Source organism: Salvelinus fontinalis, chromosome 10 (genome assembly GCF_029448725.1).
Source record: "Salvelinus fontinalis isolate EN_2023a chromosome 10, ASM2944872v1, whole genome shotgun sequence".
In the NCBI taxonomy this organism is placed as follows: Eukaryota; Metazoa; Chordata; class Actinopteri; order Salmoniformes; family Salmonidae; genus Salvelinus; species Salvelinus fontinalis.
In genome coordinates, this window is record NC_074674.1 from 46,128,202 (window position 1) to 46,137,660 (window position 9,459).

The 9,459-nt window shown below is 49.1% G+C and overlaps 1 protein-coding gene across 1 annotated transcript in view; it reads right to left on the reverse strand.

The window, feature by feature from the left end:
- The window catches only part of ddx52 (DEAD (Asp-Glu-Ala-Asp) box polypeptide 52), a 120,457-nt gene extending 111,504 nt beyond the window's left edge, over nt 1-8,953 (reverse strand). Inside the window, exons 1-2 of the mRNA XM_055936891.1 lie at nt 8,526-8,953; nt 7,865-8,066 (exon numbers count right to left, since the gene is read on the reverse strand). Of these exons, the coding sequence (XP_055792866.1) occupies nt 7,865-8,066; nt 8,526-8,612 (289 nt within the window). The 5' untranslated portion in view covers nt 8,613-8,953. The remainder of the gene's footprint in view (nt 1-7,864; nt 8,067-8,525) is intronic.
- Between the last annotated feature and the right edge of the window lie 506 nt (nt 8,954-9,459).

The window sequence follows — 9,459 nt, forward strand, 5'->3', positions numbered from 1 at the left end:
CACGGTGGTGGTAGCGTGATGGTTTGGGGTGAGCATGGTGGTGGTGGTAGCGTGATGGTTTGGGGTCAGCATGGTGGTGGTGGTAGCGTGATGGTTTGGGGTCAGCATGGTGGTGGTGGTAGTGTGATGGTTTGGGGTCAGCATGGTGGTGGTGGTAGTGTGATGGTTTGGGGTCAGCGTGGTGGTGGTAGCGTGATGGTTTGGGTTCAGCGTGGTGGTGGTAGCGTGATGGTTTGGGGTCAGCGTGGTGGTGGTAGTGGGATGGTTTGGGGTCAGCTTGGTGGTGGTAGTGTGATGGTTTGGGGTCAGCATGGTGGTGGTAGTGTGATGGTTTGGGGTCAGCATGGTGGTGGTAGTGGGATGGTTTGGGGTCAGCATGGTGGTGGTAGTGTGATGGTTTGGGGTCAGCATGGTGGTGGTAGCGTGATGGTTTGGGGTCAGCACGGTGGTGGTGGTAGCGTGATGGTTTGGGGTCAGCATGGTGGTGGTGGCGTGATGGTTTGGGGTGAGCATGGTGGTGGTGGTAGCGTGATGGTTTGGGGTCAGCATGGTGGTGGTAGTAGCGTGATGGTTTGGGGTCAGCACGGTGGTGGTAGTGTGATGGTTTGGGGTCAGCATGGTGGTGGTAGTGTAATGGTTTGGGGTCAGCATGGTGGTGGTGGTAGCGTGATGGTTTGGGGTCAGCACGGTGGTGGTAGTGTGATGGTTTGGGGTCAGCATGGTGGTGGTAGTAGTGTAATGGTTTGGGGTCAGCATGGTGGTGGTAGTGTGATGTTTGGGGTCAGCATGGTGGTGGTGGTAGCGTGATGGTTTGGGGTCAGCATGGTGGTGGTGGTAGCGTGATGGTTTGGGGTCAGCATGGTGGTGGTGGTAGCGTGATGGTTTGGGGTCAGCATGGTGGTGGTGGTAGCGTGATGGTTTGGGGTCAGCACGGTGGTGGTAGCGTGATGGTTTGGGGTGAGCATGGTGGTGGTGGTAGCGTGATGGTTTGGGGTCAGCATGGTGGTGGTGGTAGCGTGATGGTTTGGGGTCAGCATGGTGGTGGTAGTGTGATGGTTTGGGGTCAGCATGGTGGTGGTAGCGTGATGGTTTGGGGTCAGCACGGTGGTGGTGGTAGCGTGATGGTTTGGGGTCAGCATGGTGGTGGTAGTGTGATGGTTTGGGGTCAGCATGGTGGTGGTAGTGGGATGGTTTGGGGTCAGCATGGTGGTGGTAGTGTGATGGTTTGGGGTCAGCATGGTGGTGGTAGCGTGATGGTTTGGGGTCAGCACGGTGGTGGTGGTAGCGTGATGGTTTGGGGTCAGCATGGTGGTGGTGGCGTGATGGTTTGGGGTGAGCATGGTGGTGGTGGTAGCGTGATGGTTTGGGGTCAGCATGGTGGTGGTAGTAGCGTGATGGTTTGGGGTCAGCATGGTGGTGGTAGTAGCGTGATGGTTTGGGGTCAGCATGGTGGTGGTGGTAGCGTGATGGTTTGGGGTCAGCATGGTGGTGGTGGTAGTGTGATGGTTTGGGGTCAGCATGGTGGTGGTAGTAGCGTGATGGTTTGGGGTCAGCATGGTGGTGGTGGTAGTGTGATGGTTTGGGGTCAGCATGGTGGTGGTAGTAGTGTGATGGTTTGGGGTAAGCATGGTGGTGGTAGTGGGATGGTTTGGGGTCAGCATGGTGGTGGTAGTGTGATGGTTTGGGGTCAGCATGGTGGTGGTAGTGTGATGGTTTGGGGTCAGCACGGTGGTGGTGGTAGCGTGATGGTTTGGGGTCAGCATGGTGGTGGTGGCGTGATGGTTTGGGGTGAGCATGGTGGTGGTGGTAGCGTGATGGTTTGGGGTCAGCATGGTGGTGGTAGTAGCGTGATGGTTTGGGGTCAGCATGGTGGTGGTAGTAGCGTGATGGTTTGGGGTCAGCATGGTGGTGGTGGTAGCGTGATGGTTTGGGGTCAGCATGGTGGTGGTGGTAGTGTGATGGTTTGGGGTCAGCATGGTGGTGGTAGTAGTGTGATGGTTTGGGGTAAGCATGGTGGTGGTAGTGTGATGGTTTGGGGTCAGCATGGTGGTGGTGGTAGTGTGATGGTTTGGGGTCAGCATGGTGGTGGTGGTGTGATGGTTTGGGGTCAGCATGGTGGTGGTAGTGTGATGGTTTGGGGTCAGCATGGTGGTGGTAGTGTGATGGTTTGGGGTCAGCATGGTGGTGGTAGTGTGATGGTTTGGGGTCAGCGTGGTGGTGGTAGTGTGATGGTTTGGGGTCAGCTTGGTGGTGGTAGTGTGATGGTTTGGGGTCAGCATGGTGGTGGTGGTAGCGTGATGGTTTGGGGTCAGCATGGTGGTGGTGGTAGCGTGATGTTTGGGGTCAGCATGGTGGTGGTAGTGTGATGGTTTGGGGTCAGCATGGTGGTGGTGGTAGTGTGATGGTTTGGGGTCAGCATGGTGGTGGTAGTAGTGTGATGGTTTGGGGTCAGCATGGTGGTGGTAGTGTGATGGTTTGGGGTCAGCATGGTGGTGGTGGTAGTGTGATGGTTTGGGGTCAGCATGGTGGTGGTGGTGTGATGGTTTGGGGTCAGCATGGTGGTGGTAGTGTGATGGTTTGGGGTCAGCATGGTGGTGGTAGTGGGATGGTTTGGGGTCAGCATGGTGGTGGTAGTGTGATGGTTTGGGGTCAGCGTGGTGGTGGTAGTGTGATGGTTTGGGGTCAGCTTGGTGGTGGTAGTGTGATGGTTTGGGGTCAGCATGGTGGTGGTAGTGTGATGGTTTGGGGTCAGCATGGTGGTGGTAGTGTGATGGTTGGGGGTCAGCATGGTGGTGGTAGTGTGATGGTTTGGGGTCAGCTTGGTGGTGGTAGTGTGATGGTTTGGGGTCAGCATGGTGGTGGTAGTGTGATGGTTTGGGGTCAGCATGGTGGTGGTAGTGTGATGGTTGGGGGTCAGCATGGTGGTGGTAGTGTGATGGTTGGGGGTCAGCATGGTGGTGGTGGTAGTCAGCATGGTGGTGGTAGTGTGATGGTTTGGGGTCAGCACGGTGGTGGTGGTAGTGTGATGGTTTGGGGTCAGCACGGTGGTGGTGGTAGTGTGATGGTTTGGGGTCAGCACGGTGGTGGTAGTGTGATGGTTTGGGGTCAGCATGGTGGTGGTAGTGTGATGGTTTGGGGTCAGCATGGTGGTGGTGGTGTGATGGTTTGGGGTCAGCATGGTGGTGGTAGTGTGATGGTTTGGGGTCAGCATGGTGGTGGTAGTGTGATGGTTTGGGGTCAGCATGGTGGTGGTAGTGTGATGGTTTGGGGTCAGCATGGTGGTGGTAGTGTGATGGTTTGGGGTCAGCATGGTGGTGGTAGTGTGATGGTTTGGGGTCCAGCATGGTGGTGGTAGTGTGATGGTTTGGGGTCCAGCATGGTGGTGGTAGTGTGATGGTTTGGGTTCAGCATGGTGGTGGTAGTGTGATGGTTTGAGGATGGTGGTGGTAGTGTGATGGTTTGGGGTCAGCATGGTGGTGGTAGTGTGATGGTTTGGGGTCCAGCATGGTGGTGGTAGTGTGAGGGTTTGGGGTCAGCATGGTGGTGGTAGTGTGATGGTTTGGGGTCAGCATGGTGGTGGTAGTGTGATGGTTTGGGGTCAGCATGGTGGTGGTAGTGTGATGGTTTGGGGTCAGCATGGTGGTGGTGGTAGTGTGATGGTTTGGGGTCAGCATGGTGGTGGTGGTAGTGTGATGGTTGGGGGTCAGCATGGTGGTGGTAGTGTGATGGTTTGGGGTCAGCATAGTGGTGGTGGTAGTGTGATGGTTTGGGGTCAGCATGGTGGTGGTAGTGTGATGGTTTGGGGTCAGCATGGTGGTGGTAGTGTGATGGTTTGGGGTCAGCATGGTGGTGGTAGTGTGATGGTTTGAGGATGGTGGTGGTAGTGTGATGGTTTGGGGTCAGCATGGTGGTGGTAGTGTGATGGTTTGGGGTCCAGCATGGTGGTGGTAGTGTGAGGGTTTGGGGTCAGCATGGTGGTGGTAGTGTGATGGTTTGGGGTCAGCATGGTGGTGGTAGTGTGATGGTTTGGGGTCAGCATGGTGGTGGTAGTGTGATGGTTTGGGGTCAGCATGGTGGTGGTGGTAGTGTGATGGTTTGGGGTCAGCATGGTGGTGGTGGTAGTGTGATGGTTTGGGGTCAGCATGGTGGTGGTGGTAGTGTGATGGTTGGGGGTCAGCATGGTGGTGGTAGTGTGATGGTTTGGGGTCAGCATGGTGGTGGTAGTGTGATGGTTTGGGGTCCAGCACGGTGGTGGTAGTGTGATGGTTTGGGGTCAGCACGGTGGTGGTAGTGTGATGGTTTGGGGTCAGCATGGTGGTGGTGGTGGTAGTGTGATGGTTTGGGGTCAGCATGGTGGTGGTGGTGGTAGTGTGATGGTTTGGGGTCAGCATGGTGGTGGTAGTGTGATGGTTTGGGGTCAGCATGGTGGTGGTGGTAGTGTGATGGTTTGGGGTCAGCATGGTGGTGGTAGTGTGATGGTTGGGGGTCAGCATGGTGGTGGTAGTGTGATGGTTGGGGGTCAGCATGGTGGTGGTAGTGTGATGGTTTGGGGTCAGCATGGTGGTGGTAGTGTGATGGTTTGCGGATGCTTTGCTGGCTCAGGACCTGGACCACTTGCCTTAATAGAAGGAACTTCCTGGTTTTGGGGGCGTATCTAAGTTTATGAGGGGGAAGCTCCATATAGCCCAGAATAAGCTGATCAGGGTAGTATTGAAGGTGAGTCCACATACTCACATAGGCAGGAGCTGCTTTCAGGAACTTAACTGGCTGCCTGTTGAGGCTAGGGTGTCCCAGATTAGACTAGGTTTGGTTTACAGGAGTATTTATGGTCCTGCCTGTTGAGGGTGTCCCAGATTAGACTGGGTCTGGTTTACAGGAGTATTTATGGTCCTGCCTGTTGAGGCTAGGGTGTCCCAGATTAGACTGGGTTTGGTTTACAGGAGTATTTATGGTCCTGCCTGTTGAGGGTGTCCCAGATTAGACTGGGTTTGGTTTATAGTAGTATTTATGGTCCTGCCTGTTGAGGGTGTCCCAGATTAGACTGGGTTTGGTTTACAGGAGTATTTATGGTTCTGCCTGTTGAGGGTGTCCCAGATTAGACTGGGTTTGGTTTACAGGAGTATTTATGGTCCTGCCTGTTGAGGGTGTCCCAGATTAGACTAGGTTTGGTTTACAGGAGTATTTATGGTCCTGCCTGTTGAGGGTGTCCCAGATTAGACTGGGTTTGGTTTATAGTAGTATTTATGGTCCTGCCTGTTGAGGGTGTCCCAGATTAGACTGGGTTTGGTTTACAGGAGTATTTATGGTCCTGCCTGTTGAGGCTAGGGTGTCCCAGATTAGAGGTTCTTCTTAGTTTTATTATCTCGCTGTCATAATGTGTTCAACCGTGTTGTTAAATCATGGAGAATAAGTCCCAGACTGTATTGTGTTTTATCCTCCATGATTTAACAATGGAAATAAGGCCCAGACTGTAGTGTGTTATCCTCCATGATTTAACAATGGAAATAAGGCCCAGACTGTAGTGTGTTATCCTCCATGATTTAACAATGGAAATAAGTCCCAGACTGTATTGTGTGTTATCCTCCATGATTTAAATCTTATGCAGTTATGGCTGTTTGTGTGTGCTTGTTTTTTGAAATGGTTGAATTAATGAAGTAAACCATGAATTCTGCTCCGTATCAGAGAGTTCTACAGGACAATGTCAGGCCATCTGTCTGTGAGCTGAAGCTGAAGTGCAGCAAGGCAATGATCCAAAACACACAATCAAGTCGACATGAAAATGGCTAAAAAGCAACACATTTAAAGTGTTGGAATGGCCCAGTCAAAGTCCAGACCTGATCCCTATTGAGATGTTGCAGGACTTGAAATGAGCATTTCATGCTTGAAAACCCACAAAATGTCACAGAGTTAAAGCATTTCTGCACTCAAGAGTGGGACAAAATTCCTCCACAGCGATGTGAGAGACTGATCAACTACAGGAAGTGTTTGGTGGGAGTCATTACAGCTAAAGGTGGACTGATCAACAACTACAGGAAGTTTTTGGTTGGAGTCATTACAGCTAAAGGTGGACTGATCAACAACTACAGGAAGTTTTTGGTTGGAGTCATTACAGCTAAAGGTGGACTGATCAACAACTACAGGAAGTGTTTGGTTGGAGTCATTACAGCTAAAGGTGGACTGATCAACAACTACAGGAAGTGTTTGGTTGGAGTCATTACAGCTAAAGGTGGACTGATCAACTACAGGAAGTGTTTGGTGGGAGTCATTACAGCTAAAGGTGGACTGATCAACAACTACAGGAAGTGTTTGGTTGGAGTGATTACAGTTAAAGGTGGACTGATCAACAACTACAGGAAGTGTTTGGTTGGAGTCATTACAGCTAAAGGTGGACTGATCAACAACTACAGGAAGTGTTTGGTTGGAGTCATTACAGCTAAAGGTGGACTGATCAACAACTACAGGAAGTGTTTGGTTGGAGTCATTACAGCTAAAGGTGGACTGATCAACAACTACAGGAAGCGTTTGGTTGGAGTCATTACAGCTAAAGGTGGACTGATCAATAACTACAGGAAGTGTTTGGTTGGAGTCATTACAGCTAAAGGTGGACTGATCAACAACTACAGGAAGTGTTTGGTTGGAGTCATTACAGCTAAAGGTGGACTGATCAACAACTACAGGAAGTGTTTGGTTGGAGTCATTACAGCTAAAGGTGGACTGATCAACAACTACAGGAAGTGTTTGGTTGGAGTCATTACAGCTAAAGGTGGACTGATCAACAACTACAGGAAGTGTTTGGTTGGAGTCATTACAGCTAAAGGTGGACTGATCAACAACTACAGGAAGTGTTTGGTTGGAGTCATTACAGCTAAAGGTGGACTGATCAACAACTACAGGAAGTGTTTGGTTGGAGTAATTACAGCTAAAGGTGGACTGATCAACAACTACAGGAAGTGTTTGGTTGGAGTCATTACAGCTAAAGGTGGACTGATCAACAACTACAGGAAGTGTTTGGTTGGAGTCATTACAGCTAAAGGTGGACTGATCAACTACAGGAAGTGTTTGGTGGGAGTCATTACAGCTAAAGGTGGACTGATCAACAACTACAGGAAGTGTTTGGTTGGAGTGATTACAGCTAAAGGTGGACTGATCAACAACTACAGGAAGTGTTTGGTTGGAGTCATTACAGCTAAAGGTGGACTGATCAACAACTACAGGAAGCGTTTGGTTGGAGTCATTACAGCTAAAGGTGGACTGATCAACAACTACAGGAAGTGTTTGGTTGGAGTCATTACAGCTAAAGGTGGACTGATCAACAACTACAGGAAGTGTTTGGTTGGAGTCATTACAGCTAAAGGTGGACTGATCAACAACTACAGGAAGTGTTTGATGGGAGTCATTACAGTTAAAGGTGGACTGATCAACAACTACAGGAAGTGTTTGGTTGGAGTGATTACAGTTAAAGGTGGACTGATCAACAACTACAGGAAGCGTTTGGTTGGAGTCATTGCATCTAAAGGTGGACTGATCAACAACTACAGGAAGTGTTTGGTTGGAGTGATTACAGTTAAAGGTGGACTGATCAACTACAGGAAGTGTTTGGTTGGAGTCATTGCAGTTAAAGGTGGCACAACCAGTTATTGAGTGTAAGTGGACAAATACTTTTTCACACAGGTGAATTGGGTGTTACATAACTTTGTTAATTGCATAAGTACACTCTTTTTTTGCAATTTGTAAACACGGGTTCTCTTTATCTAATAGTAGGTTTTGGTTGAAGATCTGATAACATTCAGTATAAAAAAAAATAGAGAATCAGAAAGGGCAAATACTTTTTCACTGCACTAGAACACACGCCTCCAAATACTACCTTCAGCCTGAGTATCTTTCTTTTTCTTCTTTGCAGTCTTCTCCTCATCCTGTAGTTTCCTTTTCCCTGCAACAGCATCTACCTCTCCCTCCTCTTCTTGCTTCTCCGCCGCTCTCTGCTCCTTGTTGCCGTGGGTTCCTCCGGTTCCGAAGAAGTCGATCCCATAGTGGTCAGATACATCTTTCTCTTGGGACCTGACCACCTAGAACGCACACACGTACCACGAATACAACTATTGTTAATGCCAAGAGTACACTATGAAGACAGCTACTAGCAATAACCCCCAGACCGCTAAATCCTAACGTGATATATGTCCTGATACATCTCACTACAAACTCTCAGAATAATGTTAGCTAGCCAAAACAATCGAAAGTTACCCGGGTGCTTTAGACCGCAGAGAAACAATACATTGCATATATGATATCCGGGACATCTATTTATGAGAATAAACGAAACAATGAGTTTGAGATGTATTCATTCTAAACCTGAAACTAGCTAACTTAGCTAAACTGCATCACTACAGATCGAGGCATGCATGGACATACACAAGCTAACTAGCCATTAGCTAGCTAACTAGCTGGCTATACGGTCAACTCTTTGCAGCGTTCAAATACTACTCGCTGAACATGAATATATTAATATTGGACAACATCCTCATTACCTTAAATCGTTCGGCATCTTTTCCAAACCTCTTGAAATCAAATTTCGCTCCGGCTCCGAGTTTACGAAACAAGTCGAAAGCGTCCATTGAAACAGCGTGGAGACGACAAAGGCATGACGACTCAATCCCAGTCTAGTTAAACCAACCGGTGATTCGTCGCTTGATTATAAAGCCTGGATGTGTTTGCATAGTTGTACTTCCTGTGTCCACACAACGTCGCTATTGTCTCATCAGTGGAATATGGAAGCCAGAGTAAAACCTATTTCGTTTGCATGGTTACGTTTGGTATTTTCCATGTTTCAAACGGCAGTATTTGTAGTGAGGACGTCACTATTATTGAACAACACCGTGATGTGTTAACTTCCTCTACAGATCCTCTCTAATTAACGAGACGTTGTTGTGAATGAACAGAGAAAGCATGCAGCTAGTGTCATGGAGACAGAATACATAATAATGATTTAGTTGAAATGTTTTACAATTTACTCAATCAATCAAATGTATTTATATAGCCCTTCTTACATCAGCTGATATCTCAAAGTGCTGTACAGAAACCCAGCCTAAAACCCCAAACAGCAAGCAATGCAGGTGTAGAAGCACAGTGACTAGGAAAAACTCCCTAGAAAGGCCAAAACCTAGGAAGAAACCTAGAGAGGAACCAGGCTATGAGGGGTGGCCAGTCCTCTTCTGGCTGTGCCGGGTGATTATAACAGAACATGGCCAAGATGTTCAAATGTTCATAGATGACCAGCAGGGTCAAAAAAAAATAATCACAGTGGTTGTCGAGGGTGCAACAGATCAGCACCTCAGGAGTAAATATCAGTTGGCTTTTCATAGCTGATCATTCGGAGTTAGAGACAGCAGGTACAGTAGATCGTCAAAAAAAAGCAGGTCCGGGTCAAGGTAGCACGTTCGATGAACAGGTCAGGGTTCACGT